The sequence below is a fragment of the Python bivittatus genome, unplaced genomic scaffold (genome assembly GCF_059951505.1).
Source record: "Python bivittatus isolate LINGU-HERP-01145 unplaced genomic scaffold, Pbiv_v1 ctg000070_np1212, whole genome shotgun sequence".
Taxonomy (NCBI): Eukaryota; Metazoa; Chordata; class Lepidosauria; order Squamata; family Pythonidae; genus Python; species Python bivittatus.
The window spans coordinates 51,651,290-51,677,926 of NW_028277034.1; the positions used below are offsets into that span (position 1 = coordinate 51,651,290).

The following is a 26,637-nucleotide window of genomic DNA, read 5'->3' on the forward strand; positions in this document are numbered from 1 at the left end:
TACTGTATTTCTTTTTCAAAAATGGAATCCATTACATGTTTTGATAAAAGTGGATAGCAAGATGTTACTCAGAGCTCAGTTGGGTCACAGTAAGCTTTATTTTAAACCAGCATTATATTTGGACTAACTTACAAACAATAATAAATAAATTTTGGAAGACCTTCACACTACTGAGGTGTAATATCTTAGACTCAGCAGTGCTGTAGAGTAACTATTGCAAAACCTCCAATGTTGAAAGACGTTGTCGTTGTAAAGACGGGAGTAGTGAATTGAAGGATCACATTCTGCTGTATTGTAATTTTTACCAAGATGTTTGTAATGAGCTATTAGAGAGCCAGTTTGGCCTAGTGGTGAAGGCTCCGGGCTAGAAAGCCGGAGACGGTGACTTCTAGTCCCGCCTTGGGCATGAAAGCCGGCTGGGTGTCTTTGAGCCAGTCTCTCTCTCTCAGTCCACGATGTCAGGCTCGGGTGACAAGCTGGTCGGTCAATTCCTGTTGCAAGCAATAGATCAACATTTGGTTGATCCGAAAAAAGCAGACCCTGCACCTGTGGGAAAAATGCTAGGAAGAAAAAAATTGTAATGAGCTATGAACAGCTCTTAGCCCATTCTGAGGTTGAGCAGAAAAATTCTGTGCACAGCTTCCTTTGGCAGACGAAAGATCTCAAGATAACTTCTGCTTTCGCAAGGAGGTTTGTATTTGTAACTTGTAGAATTTGTTCTTGTTGTCAGCAAATAAACTAAGCACGATAACAGGCCTTTTTATTATGTACGCTACATTGTATTTTATATTGTATCTTCTTTTATGCTGTCTGGGGCTATGACCTATAGAATAATAAAGTTAAATAAGGAAGTATAAAAGTAGATAATTTACAGACACAAGATGGCATTAGTTTAACTAAGTTAAACAAATCAAAATGAAAATGCAAACTAAGCAAATAACTGGATTCCACTGAAATCAATCACTATAGGCGCCAGCTAGATTAGGGTCCCCAAACTCTTCAGCTCATCAACCCCTTCATGAAGTTTCAGATTGCTTATCGACCCCCAAACATTTATTATATGAAAATAATTTTAATAAATACTACTTTAATAATAATAATAGTAATAACAACAATGGATATTTCCATTGACTCTTGGGGGTCAATATTGGCCACTTTGGAGAACCCTGAGTTAGATGTTTCTTGATTTTAGGTTCCCCTGTAAATATTTTGTCTTTTTCATAATGGTGTTATTATATTGATCGTGGATTGCCATTCCTATAATGAAGGGTTTGGACTGGAATGCATTTATTTCCTTATCCAGAAAACCAAAGCAGTTGAAAAGAAGAGAGACTTCATTGACAGTATGATCACATTGAATACATAAGTTTGTCAGTTTCAGGGATGAGCCATTAATACAAAATTGTCAATAAAGATTATGCAGAGACTGTGGCAGACTGGCCATTGCAGGAGAATAGAAAATAGATATGGTTTTCAAGAGCATATGACATTGTAATGGAACCATCCATCCATCCATTCTACATTTCCCATGAACTGGGTGATATCTCTGAAGATGGAGCCTCCCAAGAATTATACCAAGAGGAGGTACTTGAAGGTACACTCAAAGATGGAGTACCTTTAAACCTTGGTTTATAGGGAGATGGATTTGAAGCCTGGTTCAAGGGGTCACAAAGAGTCGGACACGACTTAATGACTGAACAACAACAACAACTTTGCACCTTTCATTTCAATTCATGGATTAACGTTTACCTGCTAATCCAAATAAGCAAGTGTATTAAATTACAGTGGTGCTCTGGACCATCAGTCCTCAGCATCTTTAGACTGAACCCCCTTTTAGCTGAAAGTTTGGGACCTATCGTTGTTTTAATGACCACTATCATTTTCTTGCATGAAAGGCTGGATATCAGTAATAACAACAAAAACAAAATTGGTAGTGTAGCAGCTTAATAGTTGCCAGCTAATATTCTGCAGGGATCTTCTCCAACCAGGCAATGTCTAAATATGTTGGAGTTCTAAGCCATGAATCTCCTTCCTTGCAAGACCCAGTTGATTAACATTTTCAACTTTAAAAAAGGGGGGAGCTTTACCATTAGAAAGCTTTCAACATCATTACAGTTTTAAAAGATGCACGCACACACCCAAACACATACACACATGTGCCTGATTAAAAACTAGTATTTCTTCATTATAGGTATTTTTATAAATGATTTTTTGGGGGAAAGGGATTGTTTTATATATCAGTAAGGGAAAATGAAATGATTGGTGTTGAGTAATTTTCTGGTGAAATTTACCAGTACAGTGATTTGCTTTAGCAGTGTATTTGTTTTGTATTAAAAGTTAAAATAAAAATAAAAAATCCCAAGGCTGTGATGAACTCTCTAGCCGAAAGATGGCAGTACTCCATCTGTTTAGCTGTTCTCTTCTCTGGAGAAATTGTGTTGTTTCTGTACGGCTTTGCTTTGAAAATTTGCTTTGAAACCCTGTTGGGGCTGTTTCACACCAATCAGAGAAAATATTAGTTTACCTCTGTGAGGGCAGAAGGCTTAATTAAGTGCAAATGTTCTCTTTGGCACGTTCTCATATTCTGTGGAACACACATTTTAGGGCCTCAGAATTTCTGTGCCTCTATCATTAGGATGCATTTAATTGGATTCTGGGGTTTGGGGACCTTCCATCCGTGGGAGAGGACACCTTACATAAGGAGAGGACATCTTACAAGAACAACCGTTATGCTTTTCTGTGCTGTTCTTGACACCTTTCAGAATGGTGGTGGGTCTGCAGTGCTGGTGGGCATCTCCCCTTCCATCAGCTTTTAGACTCTGATGCCATCTTTCATTCAGGAGCTCAGGAGCTCAAGGTAGCATACATAGTGCTTCATCCTCACATTTTCCTCCCCAACAACCCTGTGAGGTAGGTTGTGCTGACAGGGGGATTGCCTACAAAGTTCCCCAGGTAGCTTCCATGGCTGAAGAGACACTAGAACCTGGAACCCCGTAGTTCTAGTTAAGAATTTCTGCTCTTCCACCGTGTTGGCTCTCTTAGAACAACACATAATTGCTGTCCAGATAAAACTCATTTATTTTATTTATTTATATTTCAAATTTGTCGCCGCCCATCTGACTGCAGAGCGACTCTGGGTGGTTTGTAAAAATGATCTTAAATATATTTTTTAAAAAAGCTTTTTGAAATGAGAAGTGTGCTTCTGATTCTTTCTTCCCCATTGCTTTTTCCAGTATGAACAGTTTCAGAATATTTGGGAGGTCCATTTTTTTTTTTTGAAAGGATGAGGACTTTTTGCACCCCAGATGAATTAAAAAAATAATTGGAGATTTTATTTGAAAGTGATTTGATTGAATCTTCAGATCCAATTGGCTTTCCTAATTGACTTGGAAAATTGAACTGAATATCTTTGAATTGATATGGATGTTCCTTTGCGTGTGCAGAAACATCTTTTCTCAAGCTGATAGAGTTGGACTCAAAAGTCTGAATTGAATTGGATCAAGTTTTTGAACTGATTCAGATGGAATTAGGTAGATGTTTCCAACTAAAATCAATCTTTGAATTGGGTTTTGCCTGATTAGCCTGGATCTGATGCATTTGTGTGTTTGTACTATGTATCTATATGCTTGTGCAGATTTTGTGTAGCAATTAAAAGAGAAATGCAAGCCCATAAGAGTTGTGCACAGAATAAAAGATTCCCATCATCTTCTCAAGTTAATTTTGCTACATTAATAGCAAGAGAGTACTTTGCTGCTTCATAGAATAAAACACAATAGCTGTAGAACTAGAAAGAATAACCAAAGAACGTGTTATTTGTGTGTAAAACAAAGGATACATAAATGGCACTGAATAATTTAGTGATCATAATAGACGAGGTGAATTTTGTGTGTTTTATTGTGCACGGTGTAAGGGGTGCATAGTCTGTATTTCATTGTCAAAGTTTAGATGGTGCAGTATGGATGGTCTCGTTTACTTGAGCTCTTAGGATAGCTTGATCTCTGCTGATAAAGTTGCAGGATGATCATATTTGTCAAAAGGATGCGTGTGTATCTGCATGTGTAGATCTGAACAGATATAGGAAAGCACACTGTCAACTGAGAATCGGTGGCAAGCAGTTCCTGTAGAGGCAGATGATTAAAGCACATTATTGAATAGATAAAGTGCCATTCAGTTGAGTTTGGCTCCTGGTGATTGCATGGATGCGATTGTCTCCATGAGGAACCCATAGCACTTTTAGAGACATTCCTCTAAGTGCTTTGATCCTGTCCATCCATCTGATCCATTATCTTCCCCATCTCCTGCTTCCTTCCCTTCTGCCAAACGTTCTCATTTCTCCTGGTGCACCATCCATTGGCATCACAAGCTTCAAGTATGTGAGCTTCTGCTTGCTATCATTAGTTCAAAGTCAGCCTTTATTTCAGATAGATGGTTCTTTTTGCAGTTCGTAGTACTTCTAATAACTATCTCCTAATCCATACTTCGAAGGTTGTTTTTTTTTGGTTCCTTCTCAAGGTCCAGCTTTCACAGCCACACATTTACCACGAGAAAGACCACCGCTTTAAGTATTTTGATCTTGGTCATAGAAATAATAATTGTAGACAAAATGTCTGGAGCCTCTCCAGTCAATCATGAAAAGGACTTTAAGTCAGGTCATTATCAGTTATCTGTAATGTCTCCATTGGGTTGTTTATGCTGTGTTGATGTTTATCGACTTCCTGACATTTTTGTACCCTGATTCAGAGAGCTTTCTTTAACTATATGCAATTTCTTTTATCATGACAATTTTCAGCCAGTTTGTATTGATCCCATAGCAGTATTTCATTTTTACACAATATCCTTAGTTATACATAATCGTGATGTATATGCTTTAACATTCAGTGGCTTCACATATACTTTTATTATATATTATTATTATAGTATAATATAGTTATGAATGCCTGAAAAAGTATATCTGGTTTTTATTGCAATAGATTCCATTGCTTTTGTAATAATCTCAGAATCTTATATGCTGAGGTTTATTTTATTTTTTGTATCAACGGGCTTAAATATGTTTGGTGTAGTATTTGGTTATGATCTTCTTTTCAACATACATTTGAATATTTAGAGCTTTACATTTTCTTTTTTCTTTTAAAAGTACCTCTTTATTTTACTGAAGAAGAAGAGAGTAATTAGGAATAGGAATCGGAAATTTTGTCTTCCTTATCTTTTATTGGTTTGGCTGCGATACTCTGATCTCATCTGTTGCTATTTGCTGACAAAGAGACCAAATTGTTTGAGTCAACACACCCATGAGGGGAAAGTGAAGCTGAAAATAGTGAAAGTGGCTGTGGGAATAAAAATAGTGCTGAGTAGTAAAAGCTTCAGGAACAAAATGGACACTAAGCAGGATTGATAGTGCAACTTGAAGGACCCTAGAGGGGTTGATGTTGGTGTAGAATTCCCACTGTGAAAGAACACTGGAATATTGGAATATCTGGTTACTGTAAGCAGTCATTTCAAGCATGGGAAGGATTTACCCTAGACCTGCTATAGAACTTGTGAATGTGACTTAGTACAGTGGTTATACTGTACTGTTGAGCTTCTTAAGTCACAAGGCAAGTTCTGTTTGAGTCATAGCATTAACTTGGGAAAAGCAGTTTTCTGAAAACTGCCTTTCTCATATTTTTCATTTCTCATCTACCACATGCACATCTATGGTTTTTACAGCCATTCTGCTTCCACAGTTTTACATGTCAAGCTATCTATCAGCTTCATGACAATAACTTTCAAAAGCAGTTTTGTGATACAAGATGGAACTTTGTTGTTCAAAAAGATCTGGAACGATTTCTATCAAGAAAATATATTGGGAAAAGGACCGAAGATTGCGTTTCTCACCTATAATATCTTTGGGGGGGTATGGTGAATCTACGCGGTTCAATACTGCAGGCCTATTTATTTATTTATTATTGAGAGCTGGAAAGAAGTGATGGGATGCATATGCTTGAGAGCAAAGGAAGAGAGGAGATGCAAAAAAGAGGAAAGGGGAGATTAAAGAAGTGGCAGGAATGGCCATAGAATAAATTCAAATAAGCCTATAGCTCTGGCACTGGTGTATGGATGATCCTCAAATGTCAGATTTCCATAAGGCCAATATGTGACACACAGCTTTGCTTTGCAACAAAAGTGTGCTTTGCTGGTATTAAGGGACTGGTAGGTACCTCAGCTGCATTCAGACATTGTGTGGACCTTTTGTCTTTTCCTCATTGTCTTCCATAGATCTTTCTGTGGACTTTTGCTCTGCAGGGCGACCTTGATGTGAACACCGCTCCTGGCTTTTGTGAGCCTGTGTCTTTCTCTCTCTCTCTCTCTCTCTGTGGTTGCCTTTTAATTGAAGAAAGAAAGAGAAGTCTCCTAAGCTTTGATTATTTCTCCCTCCTCTCTCCCTCACCAATCAATTTTGCTATATGCTCACAAGGTTCGGAGCTGAGCTGTGGTGAGCTGGCCAAGCATCACTGAAAGACTAAACGAAGGGGTGTCAAGTCCAGGGGGAAATGAGATTCTGCTCTCTCGTAACATGAGAAATAGCCCGCAAGTTAATCTTCCCAGGAGTTGGGCCGGTCTCCAGGAAAAGTCTCAACACTCATTCTTTCTGTTCTACTATTACAGGATGGAGGATGAAGCTGTATTGGACAGAGGGGCTTCCTTCCTTAAACACGTATGCGATGATGAGGAAGTAGAAGGTAAGAAGCTGTCTTCTCTTGAGCATTAAGGTAGCTGCTTCTTTTCCAAGATGTCTTTTCATGCTCAGGAGTGTATATATTAGGCATCCTACAGTGTGGTTTGTGCATGACATTAGCATAGAACAATAGGGATGATCAATGTGGAGGCTTGGCTATTTTGCTTTTTATAAAACTTGTTTTTGAAAACATTTGTGAGATGTTTCGATGCATTCTGGGTGCTATCATTCCTCTGTGTTTCTTGAGTTGGTGCTTGTTTTCCTTGTGCAGCAGGTAGGCTTTGAGTGCACAAAAGGCATATTTACTGAACCACATCTGGCTGTGGAAAACCTGGCCATTGGAAGACCCAGAGGGTGGCAGGGCTGGCTCTGAATGCAGGAGTTAGAGGGGTGAAGTGAGGAGTGTTGTCTCTGAAGGAACCTGTTTCTCGGTGATTCTTTCAAACCAAGAACATCCCTTTTTATGGCTTTTCTGCCTAGTCTGTACCTCTGTCTCCCCAACACAGTTCATTTTACAGAAGGAAAGAGAAGTTGCACACTTACCTTTATTGTCTGTTGGACAATTGGGGCTGTGTCTTACTTTGCAACAAAAGTCTGGTTCCATGCTGATGTTCTGAGTCTGCAGCCCCAAAATTTTCCAGCCCAAACAAGGCTGAATTACTATAAGTTGGCAAAACATAAGAGCCACTTTAGAAGTGATGCTCCCTATCGACAAAATCTACCATACAATATTTTATATTTCTGTGATCATATTTGAATTCCCGTCTTCATTCTTTCAAGGCAGGCAGGTATGTAGGCTTAATCTGTTTTATCGTGGCAACAGCCATAGAGAGGTTAGTTAAGCTAGAAGGTGTAACATGTGGGAAAGCAAAAGCGAATGGAGGCCTTGTTCTCTCTTCCCATCAGTCCTGTTCCAAATCTATTTCTGTCCTTGATGCTGAATTTTATATTCTTTTTTCTGGAATCATACCTGTTCAATAAATGACCATCTCTTCTTTGCTTGCCTTAGAAATGCAAACAAAACATCCCCCATTCTTGGGGAAGGAGGACAAGGGTGGGTTTAGACCATATTCCTGGTAGCAGGGCTGTTAGTCATAATTCATATGCCAGTCAAGAGATGGTATCTAGCTTCTTTTGTACAGATTGGTTTCGTAGAGTATACAGTGTAAGCTGTATTCTGTGCCCAGCCTCCTGACTCAGGTGGTCCATGGAAATAAAGGAGCAACTTAGAGCTGAACACTGTTTCCCCACCATGGCAATTTCCAGATGTGTGGGCTTCAAATCCCAGAATTCCACAGTCAGCATGGCCATTGATAAGAATTCTGAGAGTTGAAGTCACATATCTGGAAGTTGCCATGGTTGGGAAACACTACTCTAAAACATGGATGGAACATCTGTAGTCTAGCAGATATCGCTGGAGTCCCAGCACCTGTCAGCCCTCAGCAGCATGGCTGATGACCTGTGCTGATAAGGTTGATAGTCTGTTATCTTCTGGAGGACCATAGTTTCCTCGCTATTAGTCTATGAAGTCTGAACAGTATTTATTTACTAACACTTTTGTGCTGCTCAACTTCCAGTGGCTCAGAGCGGCATACATAGAACAATCCAGAAGATCAAAAGCAGCTTAACAATATTCAACAACATGCATTATAATGGCACTGGCTAACATAGGTAGCTACTAATACCTTCCATCTTCTGAACATCAAGTTTTTACTTCATTATGGAAATTCGTTAGGGAGGAGATCATTCTTATGTAGGAGGGCAAGCCATCGAAAAAGCCCTGTTGTGGCATCCTTGTAGTATGTAAGTCATGAAGTTGGTGAGATTGGAATCAACAGTTCCCAGGCTAGAGAGAACTGTTAGGTCGATATAGATCAAGTGCTTCTCATGGCCTTCAAGAGAATGGCCAAATATCTGTTGACTTGAAAATCTGGTAGGACAGAGTTCGGAATTTAAATCTTGCTCTGTCAATGTATAGATAGGTACTGGCTTCTGTTTACTACAGAAGGCAAATCATCTGCTTCATTCTTGTCAGCAACAAGAACATCATTGTTCTGTGTCATGTCTGAAAGTCTTCTGCCAAGTAAGTCTATTCCTGCACAAGTTCTTAAGTGTCTGGAGAGCCAGGATTTACTGCAAAACTCTGGTATGAAGTCTGAAGCAGTCCTAGTGACAAGACTCTGCCATAAGCTTGATGCTGCTTTTGCATCATAACCTGGGTAATTATCTTACTGTGGGTTTATGTGATGGAATGTATTTACAAAAGGGAGGGTGATGTGGTGGATTGCAGCAGAGAGCAAGGCTATCAGGAAGGAGGGGGTACTTTCCAGGAAGGGAAAGGAGACAAGACAGAACACAGTCTGAAGGGGGAGCATGGGAAGCATAAGAGGTTCAGGATAGCCACTCCCTAGAATCTCCTAGGGTATGTCCACTAGTTGCAGTAGTTCAGATTGAGTCTGGCAAGATTCTGTCTATAGGTGTAAGCAAATACAGGAACTTAACTCAACTGAACTGTTTCACCGTTGTTCTTGGGCTGGGCCTGACAATTTACTTGCCTTTGATCTCTGCCTTCTAGCTGCTTCTCTGGAGAACCAATCCTTTCTCTGTGTTAAACTCATGCTATTGTCTGTTGGTCCCCATCAGGGACACTCAAGCTACCCTTTTCTGGCCACATGGTAGAGTTGAACCAAGGAAAAAAAGGAAGGGAGGGTATGATAACTTGCTACCAGCTCTGATTGGAGCACCACAGATCTTTAATTTTTTCCCCAGCAGTTAAAAAAAGTACAAGTTTGAGAAAGTGACAGCTATCACACCCCCTTTATTGTAATCAGGAGAGATGTCTACTTCCCATTGGACCAAGGCTTTTAATTGTCTGCCATTGGAACATGGGGGGGGGGGACCTCTCTTTCCCCTGACCTGTTCAGCTGGGTTTTCTGAACTACAGCCATCATAATTCCCAGGCATCTTGGCTAGAATTAGTTGGTAGCCTGGAGGGTATCTGGTTGGTCAAGCTTTCTCTATTCTGTAGACCTCTCTTTTCTTCATCCTCCCATTATAGAGTGAAAACTGTGCTATTTCTATCTAGAAGGAGGCATGTTAGAAAGACTCTGAAAACTGCTTTAAATCAGGATGCTCACCTGTCTGTGGGTTACATTTGGTCCTTCTTCCCTTTTCTGACTGTCTTTAGAGTCTCCCACAATTACACTGCCAAAATTGGGTGGGAAGTCACCAAGTTACAGCAACACAATGTTCTACAGGTCTTCTTTAAGTGGAAAATAAAGCAAGTAAAACTATGATGCCTTGGATAGATGCAATACACCGAATATTATATTTTTTCTAATTTTTTAAAATGGAAAAGCAAAACATGAGGAATATTGCCATTCTAGCGAAGTCATGCTGTCCCCACATCTGTTGTGATCCTCTACTTGCCCTCCCTCAAACTAATTTAAAAAGGCAAAAAGTTGTCTGCCCCTGCTTTAAACCATCGCCTTACTAGTTTCCATTCTTCCGAACTCATAATTGCTCTGGTAATGGATTAAAACATCCAGAGAAGTTCCTCAGGTCCTCTTGCCCCTGTTAGTTCCTTGCACAGATTATTGAGAGAGAATGGTTTTCTTTTCATATGCTTCTTGGCACATTCCTTTCTTGATAGGTAAAATAGTGCTACATTCCTAATGTGGTGGAGCTTTGAATGTGTATCACAAGATAACCCAATTTTGCAAGGAACGGAAAACATTTTGGGGCCCCACCTTTATCCTTTTTTGATAAAGTTTTGGCTGCGTAAATGAGTCCTTGCAGTTTTCTAGTATGAGTTCATGGAGAATGAAGGTGTCCAGAATTCTTTTTGACAGATTGATTGCTGGGATTTGAGAAGGAAACCAGAAAGGGCCACACTTTTCATCCCTGTAACAAGACGGACGGATGCTGAACAGCTGCTGAGATTGATGCAACGGGTTAATTAGAATGCTTTGGAGAATGCAAAGTAGATTAAGATGACTTCCAGTAACGGGGAGCTAAAAGAATCATAAATCTCTTCTAATGTTTAATGTGTGGTGTATTTCATCAGATCCAGAGCTTTGAGGCTCTTATCTTTATTCTTTTTCTCAGGAATTACAGAGGTTTTTCATTGTTTCCAGGTACTGTTGAAAATGCTGAATTTAACTTGTACAGCTTTCTGTGGCTAGGATGAAATCAGGTTATCTTAACTATGCTTGTTCCTTACTTTCTGTGTGGTGGTAAGATAAGTGTAAATGCACTGTTGAAATCAGAACTTGGGTGTTAATAGGCCAGAGTTTCTGGGGAAGTTTGATTTCATTGAGAGAGAAAGAGAGAGATAGAATTTATATGCTGCCCTTCAAAATAGTTTTTCAAGAGCAGTTTACAAAATGTTTAAAATGTACGATTTTTCAAAATAGAACAGCAGCTAAAATGCAAACGTATAACCATAATTTCTTTTCATTGTGGGAATACAAAGGAGAAATATTTGGTCCAGACATAGCCAGAATCTTAGAGCCCTGCACCTTAAGAGGTCTCCAGTTCAATCCTACACAACAGTCAGAACCACAACCACAATCGGTTAAGAATATTGTGGCCCTCTTCTGCTTCCTCATTGATTTCTCCTTCTCCTTCTAAGCTGATTTTCTTCTCTGCCTCTCTGCCTCGCAATGCAGTGGTAGGCATCAAAACTTTAATTCCATCTCCTCCTTTTGCAGCAGTATTGATGTATTGTGTAATGGAACTGTATTTGTGGGCAGCATCTTGATCTCCCACAGGGCTTCAGATAATCCCATGTAGAGTCCACCCTTTTCTGGAAAAAAAAAAGATGCTTTCACTGGCCCCTGACCATAATGAAGTTCGTTATGTTCTTTTCTGGAAAAGAAGACCTTAGGTGTGATTGTGCCTTTGCACAAAAATATGCTCAAATTATCTTTCAAAAGTTCAGGGAGAAACAATAACAAAAGCTTAATCTTAGGCTAAAGATCAGATGTTTGTGGGGGCAAGGAGAAGGCATGTCCACAAGAGGAGCAAATAAGGTGCCATTCCCTTGCATTTAGAATACTAATCCTGGAGTTTAAGTAGTCATGAAGGTGACTAGGTCCAACCCTTGTTCGGGGCATTCCCAACATATGACTGTCTGGCCTCTATTGGAACACATCCAGTGAAGGGGAATAATTGGGGAATTGCTTCTATTCTGGGTTATTGGTTCTGCTCTGCCAACCTTATCTTACTGTTCGGAAGCCTTCTAAACGATTTAACTAAAATCCATTATTCTGGGTCATTTGCTCTGGAATGACAGAGAACTGTCTGTTTCAGTTTCTCTGAATGCTTGTTAAATTGTGCTACCTTGACTAATTGGGCTTAAAAGTGGATAAAATGTTCATCTGAAAATGGGTATATGACATCCATATTTGCACATGAATGCAAATGTCTCCATTTGCACATTGCATGACTCTCAAGAGAATCAGTATTTGGATTCACATTCAAGCGGGCTTCTCTGTGCCTAGGTAGATGCTGATATCAAGGCTTTGACAAGCATGTTCTCCCGCTTCCCTTCCCATCCCCCTCCAACTTGATAAAATACTTTGGAGAATTTACAAGCTTCTTCAATACGTGATGACATTTTGATTGGACATAATAAAGGTGTTGTGTTCTTAGACTGCACATCTCCTTGAATGTGAAAATTTATCGTTTTTGTAATAGAGGGGTATTGCCCAATAGAAGATAATGGCAGGCCGAGTTTGTTCGGTTTTGTGACTGCTCCCACTTACAAAGAAAGAAAAGGTTTTTAGAGCCAGCAACAGGTTTGCCAGCCGCGGGTTAAAGGATGATGGACAAAGGGCCCCTTCTCCAACTCTGCCTTGGCAAGAGTGTTTAGGGGTGCCTTGGACATGCATTGTCTCACTATAAACCTGAGGAATGAAGCAGGTGCAGTATGGACCATCAGCATGGCAGTCCCACATTATCTACTAGCATAGAAATACTCCACATACAGTCTCTGATAATTAGCTGTATGTGTTCTTGTAATGATATGAAAGCAATCTTGTATGGTTTCTGGGTTTGGGCTTGCAGTACTTCAGATTCCATCTCCAAAAGTGCTTTGGTGTATGTGAGAGCATAGATGCCGAACCTACCTACAACCCCTTAAAAGAACAGCTCTGAAATCCTACGGTAGTTTCACTTCTGCATGGCAAAGTCAGTAGCTGTGTTTGCTTGTTCCAGTAAACTGGGGGGGACACCATGACGACTCAGGGTTGCCTATAGCCTTTGGGGAAGTCTTGCGTGCAGAGCCATCTAGTTAATTAAGCTTAGTTCAATTTACTTTGAACGGAATTCAGTTTTTTTCTCCTACCTTTTCCGAGAAAGGGTAGCTTCAAATTATGGGCAGCCCTCAGGACTTCTGTACTACTCTGCTGAATCATCATAAGGACAATATGAACAGGAAACAATTAATATCAAACTCACAGACATTCCCTCTATATGTATTTGTTAATGGGCTGGGAAAGAGGGATTGGCTCTCACTGAGCTTGCATTGCTGAGAGGAGATCTGAATCTAGACTTCCCCAATCCTAGTCTAACATCTTGGCTGCTACACAACCCTTACTCTCAGTAGCTCCCATGTTTTTCTGTTAGCAATTACATTTCATTCATGTGGCTTTCACATGCTCCTACATGGCTGAGATGAACAACTCAGAAATTTTAGCTCACATTGTTGATTAAGTAGAAGTTACCAAGGCTTGGACTTGCAGTGATTCTTCATTATGATGAGTGGAAAGAACCCAGTTTCAGTAAGATGGTCTAAAGTTGGCTTTGAAATGAAACATAATACTACATTCTTTGTGGGTCCAGATGAGCCAAACAGTATTGGGTCATCTGGACCCACAAAGTCCAGATGAGCCAGTACTGTTCTGAATATTTTTTTCTTGTCCAGGAGAGAAAGCACATCTGAAGCTGATTCCTGTGTGCACAAAATAAGCCTTCACCAATCTGAGGTTCTCTATCCTGATAGCAAAATGAGAGTCCTAATAGATGTGGATAATATTACATTAGGGAACACTAAATTAGCTTGATGTACAAATGTGTAGTCAGGGGAGATGGTAATACTTTCTGGTTCCAAGTTGATTTATTTTAACATATTCATTTTTTAAAGAATATTCCATATTTCTATAATATATGCAATACTCTGTCCTTAGAGCTAAGGATGCAGCAGAAATGCATTCAGCCTGAATACTTGCACAAATTAACCCAGTTCAGTTTTTCCTAATCTGTAGGCAAAATGAGTACACTAGCATGAAAAAATATGTACTCTTCTGAATGTTGGGAAGCAAATCACAACCCACCAATATCTGTTGAAGCAAAATGGAGGTACTAAAGAAAATAATTTGTAAAATTGCACATGCTAGGAAGATACAGACATAAAATGCATATATTTCAAGAAATATATTCAAAGATATCTGCTTGAAAATGCATATGTAATATTTTGCAGTGATTTTTTTGTTTTTGTTTGAATTTGCAAACTGATGTCATGACAGGCCAGAATAAAATAAAGAATGGGAAAACAAGTACAGACCAATTTAAGGAGGTGATTAGCTGGTCCATGAACACTTGAATTGTTAACCAATCAAATGGAGGCCAACTATTTAAAGTGCTGATTTAATGGAATAATAACAATACACAGAGTTGATCTGCTTTACAGCAAAGCAGTGTAGCCTCAATGGCAAAGTGACTGCCTCTGAAGGCCATCTGCTGGGAGACTGGTGGGCTTCCTTGTCCAGTTGGTTGGGCATTGTGAGAACAGACTGCTGGACTAGATGGACCAGGGATCCTATCCAACAGGTCACTGCTTATGTTCTTATGTTCTAAGATGAGTGGAAGCTAAATTAGTATCTGCCAGTTCCTAGGAAATATCCAGGTGGTTTAATGTCTGTCAATTACTGAAGAATAGAAGTAATAGAAGGTCCCCCTCCCCCCCCCAAAAAATTAGGCTGCTGAAAATTTTTGAAAGGATATATATTTTCATGTGAAAAGGCTGAAGACTTAAGTTTTGATACTGAAAATACTGTATATTCTTGGGTTGAGAATATGCTCAGAACCCTTGTTCCTTAATTCTAAGCATATTTCTATGCTCAGCCACCTCAAGAATCTTACAAGAAAAGAGAGCAATTTTCTAGTCTTTAAGTTTCTAGTAACAGCCTTAAAACTCTTTGCCATTGTTCTGTCATGTTCAGAATAACCAAAATGAGATCTAGGGTTCTGTTCAACTTTAGTACTGTGAGTAGAGTATAAGAATTGCCATCTTCCTTCTTCTGCAGTGCCAGGATTAAATGGAATTGTTTCTGGCTGGTCTTGCTCACTGGAAGCTGATGGAGCACTTGTATGTGAGATTGTGGGTCAATATTTTCCTTGACTGTGGTGTTGCTTAAGCTTGGAAAGGCAAAAAACTAATCTCCGTTAAAGCAGTAACTGCCAAGTGAAGTGTTTTCCCAACAGATGGTTACGGATGTGGTTTATACCACAGTTTGCCTGTCAATAACGTGATTTCACTGCATTGTACAGTAAATGTTCCTCTTCCACCTTCTGTAAAATGCTTGCCAAGAAGCAAGAATTCTGTATGTTGCTGGCAATTTCTCACTCTACGGTCAGGGAAAGTTAAAGATAAGAGATATTCAAAGTCACATTATTTGTCATGTCAGTCTGCAGATGATGATCCATTTGGTCTTTTTCATTAGTCAATTCATGCATATATGTTGTGTTCTTTTATTTATATAGTTGCAATGTGGCCAATGACATGTGTGACCCCTTTAACTGTGCCATTACTTCTCCAATGCTCTGCAGCCTCTGTGACTTCTGTTAAATCCCAAGGGAAAACATCAGGAGTTCCTCCCATTTTTTTTTCACTATTGGGAATATGAGCAGTCAGAGAGGCTGTAGACAAGTTACCAACAAAAGAAAACAAAATGAAAAAACAAAACAAAACAAAAAACCCAACAAAAAACCAAAAAACCAGCTACACCACTTTTAGCACAGTCTCTCTACTTCCAAAATCCAGAGAGATCAAAAACATTACCAGGGGAAATCTGAAAGAAATTCTCAAGCATCCTAGAGAAAAAAAGAAGAGTAGAGAAACAGAAGCCTGTTTCACAGCAAAATAAATGCGAGGCAAAGCATACATCTAAGATATCTGGGAGATCTTGGAGAGGTACCCGTGATATTGCTATCTGTGTCAAGGAAAAGAAAATAGATCGTTGTGTGCAATATTTTGGGAGGCTGTTGGTCTCTCTTTTTTCTCTCTCTTGCTGTTTAGCTAGAGGTGGGTCTGGTTCCTTCCTGGAATTTTTGTACTTGTGAGGTTCCATCATGACATTTTTGGCAGTAGTTTATAGCTGGCACAACTTCATTCCCAAGCCTCTTAGCCAACCATTGTCTCTATCCCAACCACGAGGCAGCCGCCTGCTTCTCTTAGATTTCCAGCGAGTCCACTCAAGCAACGTTCCCCTCTAAATGAAGCTCTTTCTGGTTTTCCAAATGTTAGCATGGATAACAGGACCAAAAGACAAGGCAGAGATGGTGTCTTCCCTGATGGTTCTAGTCTCAGTTTGACAGAGAATTATCTGTATTTGTCCGTCTTAATTACCATTGGCTGACACAAATTCTCCTGTTCTCTTGGAGCAGAGACAGTTTTATCCCTTGACATCTTTATTCTCCTTTCTAGTCCATTTGCATCTTTCTTGAGTCTTAGGGACCCCTTATCTAACCCCATATTCTTCTTTTCCACAAAATTGTGGCTGCAAGCATTTTTCTTGCCAAGCACATTAAGCTTGTATACGATCACATGCAAAAGTCCCCTTTCCTAAGTCACTCCCCTTGTCACTTTCCTCATTGAAATTCAGATTGATAAGTCTCTGGGTCACAGGCCTATTTTTCTCAGTTCCAAAGCTGCTGTGAAAAATATCATAAGGGTTAGAAATTTAAGTAGCAATTTTTAAAAACATTTGTATTTTGAAGGTAAGTGGAAGTCAGAATATTTCTGAAGTCAAAAGCAACATCTGCTAAAGAAAACAGAGTTACCTGGACTAAACCTGGACAATACGGAAGTTGCAGTTGTAGCGGAATGTTTATTGCTGTTGCAGTCATAATCTCTGTTAAATTGTTTTGCTCCTGTGGTCAGCTTGATTATAACAATGGATCATAGTCAGTCTGCAGTCCTAATACTTTAATATGCTACCAACAGAATTAGATGGTCTCCTTAATCTTTTGGTCACATGCTCACAGAGTACATTTTGATAATATGAAACTAAATAAGGTGCAAGCAGAAACCCGTCATACTGTTCTGTTCCTCCCCTGTTTTGCAACGGGAGGGGTGTGTGTTCTTGTGGTTACTCTTGTGGCTGTCGTGTAAGTGGGCGAGAAGGGTTTTTCAGTTCCTTTTTTTCTCTTGCTCAGTCTGACACTTGCTGGAAGGAAGAAATTGGTCCTTGTTTACAATGCCAAGGTAACCTTCTGGACTTTCTTCCCAGAAGTGTATTGGCAGAAACACTTGACACAGCTTCTCAATGGTGGCTTTATTTTCTCCTTTTACTAGTGGAGCTGAGTTTTTCTATGGGAACAAGGCTCCATTTGGCTGCATGTACTTTACCTGTAGGTGACTGCCAGTTTGCAAAAGGGCCTGTCTTTACATTTTATTTATTTCTACAATATCTATAGACTGTCCCACTTCTGAGTATCTAGAAGCCAAAATTTTGTGACTACTTCAAGAAATATAGGCAAAGTTAATAGAGATGCCAGGTGTGCTTGAAAAGGACAGCCTCCTTCATGGGTGATATGGTTCAAAAGGACATGCTGAAGATGTGAGGGGGAATTCCCATTCCCCCTACTACATGTGGTCACTTCACAGTATATTTGGCTAAGCATGCCCACCCAGATTAAAACTTTCAGTGTTTCAGAGAGCCTTAGGCATAGTGAAGCACCTCCTTTGGATGTTCAAAAGAACAGAATGTATATGGGGAGTGGGTGGGTTTGTTTGCCTCCTGTCCAAGTCTGCTATTGTAGTGGATCAAGGGAATGGCCTTGAGAGACTGGAAGAAGAGCTGCTACCCTGGCAGTGGTCAGATAAAAGAAACCTGAGTCTGGAGCAGAATGTAACCTGAGTAAACGTCTCAGACAAGACCCTCCCTAGTTCTCACGAAGATAAAGGGAGAGACAGGGTAAGCACATTCAGACTTGCAAGATTCTGTTGCTGTAACCTTATCATAAAAGTAGTATTGGTCTGCATGACTTGGGCTTCCTAGTTTGGTTTACCTTGAAGGGCTGACATCAATCTGCCCCGACTCAGGTTTCTTTTATCTCACTATTGCCTTGATAGTGGCTCTTCCTCCTGTTCCTCAGTGCCATTCCCTTGGTTCACTACAGCTGTTGAAGGCAGCTGCTTCGTTCAAATGATGGGGCTATCTTTGATGAGTTAGTTCCTGAGAAAGAAAACATGACATCTACTGTTGAGCAGTATCTTTATTAGGAAGAGCCAAAATAACTCAAAATAATATGAACGCTTTAGAGCTCTTCAAGAACTTTTCATCAGCCAATGTGGCATGAAAATCTGGGGTGGGGAAAAAGCACAGAATTTTTAAAAATAATACAAATGTGGCAGGCGTTTGATTCCCAAGATGCACAGTTTCAAATCATAGTCTGGCTGTCTTTTAAATAAGGCAACCCTATGGACAAATCTAATTTTCATCATGAATTTGTTTGATGGTTGGGGAAACTGTCCTCCAGCCATGATTCATTAATTCTCTTCCAGATGAGAATTATTTCATTTTTTTTATTTTTTATGATAATATGTGTTCTGTGCATAGACAGAATTATTTACCAGTGAAAACGCAGGTTATAAATTTGTTTTAAAAAGCTGTAAAAACATCCTTATAACTATTCTTGCACTAAAAGGTGGCTTACAAACATTTTAAATAAAGTATTATGTAAGTGTTAAAAAAATGTAAAACAGGATAAAAGTAGCAAAAGTTTAAACATTGGTATAATGTTTAAAATTAAAGGCGGGGGGTGGGGACCTATCTGGTACACGAAAGACAGCAAAGTTACATCAGATGAAGCCCTCACCCTATTTGTTAATGATCTCATTTGTATCCTGTTCCGTAGCCTAATTATTTGTGAGCCAAATATCTACCAAAATATTAGTTTGAATGAAAGCATTCGGATGGCACACAGAGATAAAAAGCAGCTGATAGCACACAGAGATTATAAACTTGTTCTTGAGTTTATGGGAAGTGCATCTTCAGATCAACATATTTCTGTCTGCACTTCTCCACCCTTAACCCCTGAGAAATGAGTGGGTAAAAGCAGGCTTATCTGACCACATCAAAGGATTTCTGTATTTATCTTCTATGTGAAATTAAGGAGATTTAGATTTACTTTTAAGAGAAGAGGATAGATTATCAGATCATGAAGTAAACATCTGACTAAGATGTTTAGAGGTGTTGCATATGATGCTGTAAACACATATCTGTCTTTGTTATCTTTAAAACCTTCAGTGCATAGAATGAATGTTCAGTTTCAAAAGTAGCATTGTTTTAATTTCACCCTCGTATTCTTATTGTTGTGTATGATGTTATACATCGGTTGTCCTAAATTCTAAAATCCACAGGTTCTAGTCACTCATGGCTCTAGAGAGAAAGGCAAAAAGTCAAGAACGCTGAAGGGTATATTCATATGGACACTAGCATTCTACCACTGACTCCGTTACCACCTGTAGGAATTGCTTTTTGGCATATGGGGCATCTAACTGCCTCTTTCAAAAGTCCCATCTTGTGCAGATGGCTAGTTCTTTGAAGGTGATGGAGGAGTCTGTATTTTTCCCCCCCTAATTAAATTGTTTCTCTCAGTGACAACATACAATACTTCAATCTTCAAAAGAACTCCGGCTAGCGGGGTCCAGAAGGTGACCTTCTCTGCTGTAGCCCCCACCCTTTGGAACATCTTGCCCTGGAAGTGAGACAGGCCCCCTCACTCCCAGCCTTTCGGAGGGACTTGAAGACCTGGCTCTGCCATCTGGCCTGGGGCGAGGAGGGGGATCATCAAGTGTGGGGTTGGCTAGTCCCTTAGTGGCCTGGCATTGCTGCCTTGAACCATCGGCCTCCTGGATTTTTTCCCTTTTATTTTTGTGAATGTGAATTGTTATAGGTTTTAATTGTATATTTATTTATTGTTTTAACGAGTTGTGAGCCACCCAGAGTCCCCCATTGGGGGGAGATGGGCGGGGGACAAATAAAATAAATAAACAAACAATGTGTTCCGTGATTGTTGAATGGCCTCAGACCAACACTGACAGTGCATTCTGTTCATCTCCAAATGTTTTTGAGCTCTGGGTCACGCTCCCCCTCTTTCTCTAATGTTTAAGTCTATCAGTGTGGCAGCATTGGCTTCTTCTCCCTGCATGTATACCATTGTTTTGCGGAGGCAGAGAAATCCAGAAACTCTTAGTCTTCCTAAAAGTTACAGGGTGACTGGGAAAATACTTATTATTGTGCTGTCAGTGAACACCACGTCTAGTTGTGCTTCTCATCTGTCACATTTTGGCATCTCCTTGGTGCCTAAAAATGATTTTTTTTTGCTTTACTGACACAGTGAAGATATATTAATGTCGCTTGACACAATCTGCAAATTGTTAAAGAATCTGCAATGCCTTTATTTTTCTTAGGTCATCATACGGTCTACATTGGGGTTCACGTTCCTAAGAGTTATCGGAGAAGGCGGCGCCACAGAAGGAAGCCCAAGGAAAAGAAAGAGAAGGAGAAAATTTCTGAATCAGATGTGGAAAATGCTGATGAGATCAGCGGGAACATCCTCAAGCCGCTGAGTGAGTAATGGACTTTTGCAGTTTTCTCAAGAAAGGGAAATGTTTGGAAGTAGGACGACCAGCATTATGAGAGGCTAACATTCTTTGCAAGGAGAATGCAAGGATTTTACCTAAAGTAAACATGTGCAAGCAGATTACACTGTGTTCTCTATTCAGAATTGATTGAGATGCTTGGTTTCAACATTTCAAGTTTTCAGACACTTTGAAGTAGTGCAGTGACTTATTTATGAAGTCAAGAGGTATTGTTTTCAAAGATGTAAATTAAGGATAGCTTAATTGGGACAGTACAGGTGCTAAATTAGGCTGAGAGATGGTTCCAGATTAAGAGTTGCCTGTGGCTTTTAGTTTATTATGGTGTTATTATTTGTGCTTAAATGTATTTGGTTTTTTAAGATTTTTCTGTATTTGTACAGCCTTGCAATATAATCCACATTGTTAATCTGGAACAAAAAGGTGGTGTAATAATCAACCAACCATAAAATATAAAATAACTTAAGTACTGGCAGTGCACACGTTCCTCATCATGACCAGACATCTGGGGCTTTTTAGAAAACGAAAAAACCCAACAATATATCAATTAGTTAGTATGCAACCATTAAAAAGACTACAGTCTTGTGAAGGTTTACTTGTAAGATGTACTTCTGAGGAAACAAGCATAGGTTAGTAGGACTTACTGAGTTATATGATAGGAACAGCATCAACAACCCAATTCATTATGACACTTTACAGACATAGTATATGTTGAAAGATGGACATGAATTCAAAGATAAATATAAATAAGTCTTCCCCAATTGGGTTTCCTCTACATTCCAATTTCTGTTCTGCATTGGCTCAGTTAGAATTTGAACATTTTGTAGTCCAGTGCATTTAAAACTCACAATGCAACTGTGAAGTTGCTTTAAAACAAATTCTTCTCACTTTGAATGTATAGATGTTAGTATTATACATTCTGGACTTTTTAGTTTGGAAGCACCTTATTTTATATTATGATGGTATAATTAATTGCAATGTATTGTTATTTTAGTTGTTTTATTCCATGTCTGTACTGTGCTTTGTTGCAAACCTATAATAAGCAAAATTACTACTACTACTACCCCTTGCTAAAAGGAACATCTAAAGCAACGTTTCTCAAACCTGGCAACTTTAAGACATGTGGACTTCAATTCCCGGAATTCCCCAGCCATCAAGTTTGAGAAACACTGAAGCAACTTCTCCACCCACCCCATCTGCCAGGCCTGGCAGATTTCAGTCCAGTTGTCTTGTTTCTTAAGAGTTTCAGGAATAGACTATTAGGGTCTGTTGCAGTTCATATGGCTAAGGGGGGATGGGATAATTTGTGTTATGCAGAAAAGTTGCACAAAATTCAGCCTGGAAAATACAGATTTGCAGATACTGAAAATGACTTCAGAGTTCAAACCTGGGGGATATTTTTTAAGTTTTTCTAAAACTCTTAATCAAGAAGGCCATTAACATTAAAAAAAACAAACTCAAATATTTCAATTTCCTGAATTCTTCCATTTATTTTTTACCACGTACCGTATCAGGTGCTACATATTGTATCCAGAGCAATTTGCAGGTTTAATGTACTTTTTAAAGGGGAAAAAAGCATCATTAAAGAAAAAGTAGAAATAGGAAACAAAACAGGCACATTTCTTGTACTTTTGAGATTATAAATAGCATCAGAAAGCATTACTATCCAGTGCTTTTTTCTGTTCTTTGTGTTCTGATTCCCCTTCTGTCCCTGCTTCTAAGTAACATGATTAAGTAAATGCTGATGGATGGAAAATAGTTGTCTAGAAAGTTGCCATCCAAAAGTAGATAACTGACTAAGAGCTTTATCAGACCAGCCCATAATGGGTACTAGGTGCCCACCTTTACAGACAATAACACTGGACCTCTTTTCATTGTTAGTATGGCCTCTAGATCTAAACATGCAAGCAAGACTGGGAACCTCAAGTTGAAGGATGTAAGCTGCAGTTGATGGGCATATTTATTTATTTATTTATTTATTTATTCATTCATTCATTCATTCATAGACTTATCCCCGCCCATCTCCCCGCAATGGGGGACTCTGGGCGGTTTACATCAAATTAAAACAATAAATACACGATTAAAATTTATAAAAAGACAAACACATCTACACAGATGGAAAGAAGAGGAAAAAAATCCAAGAGGCCGGTGGAAGCCACACTAGGCCTCTAGGGGGCTAGCCAACCCCATTTCTGACAACCTCCCTCCCCGCCCCAGGCCAGATGGCAGAGCCAGGTCTTCAAGTCCCTCCGAAAGGCCGGGAGTGAGGGGGCCTGTCTCACCCCCGGGGGCAAGATGTTCCAAAGGGCGGGGGCTACAGCAGAGAAGGCCCACCTTCTGGACCCCGCTAGTCGGAGCTCTTTTGCCGAGGGGGTCCGGAGCATACCCTCTCTGTGTGATCGGGTGGGATGGGTTGAGATTGTGGGGGCGAGGCAGTCCTTCAGGTAACCTGGCCCCATGCCATGTAGGGCTTTAAAGGTGATAACCAACACCTTGAATTGGACCCGGAAGCAAACTGGTACCCAATGCAGCTCATGGAGAAAAGGTGCTAAATGGGTCCTTCTTCGGGCCCCAAAAATAGCTCGTGCGGCTGCATTCTGGACCAGCTGAAGCTTCCAGATACTCTTCAAGGGTAGCCCCATGTAGAGCGCATTGCAGTAGTCTATCTGGGAGATAACAAGGGCATGAGTGGCCATTCGAAGGGCATCCCGATCCAGGAAGGGGCGTAACTGGTGCACAACCCGAAGCTGTGCAAGAGCCCTCCTGGATATCCATCACCAGGACCCCTCACTCAGATTTAGGCAACTTTCTGGGTGCATGACCCCTTTCCCCCTCTTAATACAGATTCAGCCCCCTCTTCTTTGTCACCGAATTGAAGACAATATTATTGTATCAAACCTGAGGCTAAGAAACCCATTGAGAAATGTTTCCCTAAGCTGAAGCAAGCATCTGTTAATAGCAGTAGCTAAAGTTCTACCTGCTCCTTTGAAGCAAAAGGCGATATAGCAAATAACAGTGAATAATATGACTGAAGGGAAAAGGCATAGTAGAAGGCAATCCTTGATCTATCTCAGTTTATGTGATCCCAAATTCTGTTTACTCATCTGAAAGAGAATACTTGGATACCTAGCTGGATAGGAAAGAAAATTATGATTATCCTTCCATCAGCCAATTAGCTCACATTTGTTTTTAGGATGGAGAATTAATTGCTGGGACTTTCAAATCTTTCTAGCTAGAGCGTCTTTTCCTCTGCTCTTACAGGAAATAAGTGAGATTATGTGCATTCTCCAGGTCAGATATGAAAAGTAGCTTAGGAGCAGGTGGAAAAATGAGCGATACTATTCTCAAACAGATGGTGCTAATGTTATTCCTCTCCGCAAGGCTAACTGTTAGGAAGCAGAAATCAACACCCGTAAAGCTGGAATATCTCCAAATGACAGAAGAAGATAAGAACTTGTTAAAGTCTTATTAAAACTGACACAGATAGGATGGAAGGAAACCATCTCAAGACAGGAGAAGATAAGATCCACACTGATGGCAATCTGAGGTGCCTCCCAGCCACTTAAAAAGCTGGTCCCCTCTATTGATTGTTACAATCAAAAAGCTGCCAGATAAGAAAGCAAAGTTCTGTCTTTCACCAGACAGGAATCTAGAAAAACACCTGCTTGAATAAGGTCATGTTTGAAAGCAACTTCTCGCAGGCCATAGTATTTCAAAAAGGATGTTGACCTACCCTTAAGAGAAACCACAGATGATCAGTGGAAACCAAATGGTGAAGTCCTAGTATTCTGTGGATAAATAATGCAACTGTGACTTCAACCATTTATTTTGATGACCCATCATAACCTGTTCTGATAGAAACCTGTTATAGGGAAATAATACACACCGTTGTATTATTATTCTAAACAGTGCTGTGGAATGTGATTCTTGGGAAAGTTTGCATCCTGCTCTGGATCCAAATTGTTAACCCTTAGATCAGTGTTGTCCAAACTTGGCCACTTTAAGATGAGTGGACTTGGCTGGCTGGGGAATTCTGGGAATTGAAGTCCACTCATCTTAAAGTGGCCAGGTTTGGACAACACGGCCTTAGATACTTGTTGCCTGGTTAACACGCTACACTTTTTGAAATTGAGCCTCACTCTGAACAACTGTTTTCCAAGTTGTCTGTTTCCAGAAGGCCTCCTAAGGGCAGATATAATTGACTTATCCTGGAATCACTTTTTACATATTTGACAAATATGCCTGCTTTCTCCAGGGCTAGAGCACAACTAGAATTCCTAGTTTTTTAAAAAGATAACCAAGCCTACTCTGCTAACTATAGGCCCATTAATCTCCTTGATATATTTAGTAAGCTAAATGCTGGATGCTTAAGTTGCAAATGTTAGGATTGGATACATCCAACACGCACACACACACACACACACACACACACACACACTGTATTGGAAGGAAGAACAAAATGAATTTAGGGTTGATCGTTCTATTGTTGATTAGAATCTTGTGTTATAATATCTGGTTGAAAAATGTTCCATCCAGACTAAGATTCACTTTGTGTGGCCTTTGTTGATTGCACAAATGCTCTTGATTCAGTCTCTGAAGAAATCCCCTAGACAGGCAGTTGCTCTTGCTCATATATAAATTACATGAAAATACAAATGTGAAGATTACATAAAACCTATAAGATCAACTTTCAAACACAGAAAATAATTAAACACACACACATAAAGTATCCTTATTTTTAAATTTCTTTTACATTAATGTACGCTAAAAGTTAAATCAGATCCCGAAACTAGGCTGAAAAGATCTCCTGTTTTTGCTATAATCTGACAACGCTGTCAGAATTTGTTGTAGTTTCCTGCTGGCTTTAGGAAAGTTTAAGGGTTCTTTATGCTGTACTATTAACGTACTTTTCAATTAGTTAGTCCAGCATTTCTCAGTCTTAGCAACTTTAAGAGATGTGGACTTCTGACTTGGGAATTCTGGGAGTTGAAGTCCACAGCTCTTAAAGTTGCCAAGGTTGAGAAACACTGAGTTTGATACTGAGATGGCTTGACCCATTCGCCTTCTAGGAAGTAGATGTTTTGGGACTGACCATACCCATAATTTTGTGAAGAGTCAAACGTTTCCCGTGGCTGCCATTTTGTGAGAGTGCCCACTACATGCTCCAAAGTGCCATCTGCCAGGTTTCATGCCAGACAGTGCAACTTAATATCACATTCAGGAACCTGCTTACAGCAGAAGCTCATGGACTACAGGGTTAGATCAGTTGCTCTACTGAAGGCAAGACAGAAGCCATACACATAAAAAAGATCTACCTGCTACAGTGCATAGAAAATAAAGCCCTTATATAAGTCTGTCCTACAGGATTTAAATTCTAGGCCTTTTCCTCCCCATTTTTCAAGTCAATGGACATCTGGCCATTACGTTCACCACCTTGGGATTGGAAGGGATCTGCTCAAGACTGATATAATGGTTTTGTCTGCCTTGCAAACTCCTGAATCCTGCCTTGCCAGCTTAGTTTCTTACCTTTGCCATCCTCAAAACCTGTCTACACTTACTTTAGCTTGAGTTCTGCCAGATTTGGATGGAATGTAAGGAGAGAGTGGGAAATATTGGTTCCTTAGTCAGCATCTCCTTAATCCAACTTCTCATGCTGAATGAATGGGTTTTATCTTGTTTCAAAATATACATCTCCCTTTTGAAGTGTGAAAAGACGTTTTTCAGTTATTCTGCCCCCAGCCTGCCTTACTTCTTTAGAAATGAGATTCAGGCATGTAGCATGCTTTGAGGGGAAGCGCACACCTCTCTGTGTGCATTGGAGGTACAGATTTGAAAATAAGTGCAACTCACATGGTCCTTCAGCACTTCAGTTCCTCTTTCTCAGGTGCTTGTAGTCATAACAGACTCTGTGGAGGGTTGTTATTATATAGTATTTGATTTTGTTTGCTTGAGTGAATTGAAAGATTATTTGTGCAGCTTCCGTTTCATTAAAAACAGATGGCCACTAATGCGGATCTGCCTTGACTTTTCA

General features: G+C 39.8%; 1 protein-coding gene across 2 annotated transcripts in view; it reads left to right on the plus strand.

Moving 5' to 3' along the window:
- The window catches only part of SLC4A4 (solute carrier family 4 member 4), a 183,529-nt gene that overhangs the window by 29,280 nt on the left and 127,612 nt on the right, over positions 1–26,637 (plus strand). For both annotated transcript variants that reach the window (XM_088133174.1, XM_088133175.1), the window contains exons 2-3: positions 6,646–6,719; positions 20,418–20,576. In XM_088133174.1, coding sequence (XP_087989300.1) covers positions 6,647–6,719; positions 20,418–20,576 — 232 coding nt within the window. In that variant the 5' untranslated portion in view covers position 6,646. The remainder of the gene's footprint in view (positions 1–6,645; positions 6,720–20,417; positions 20,577–26,637) is intronic.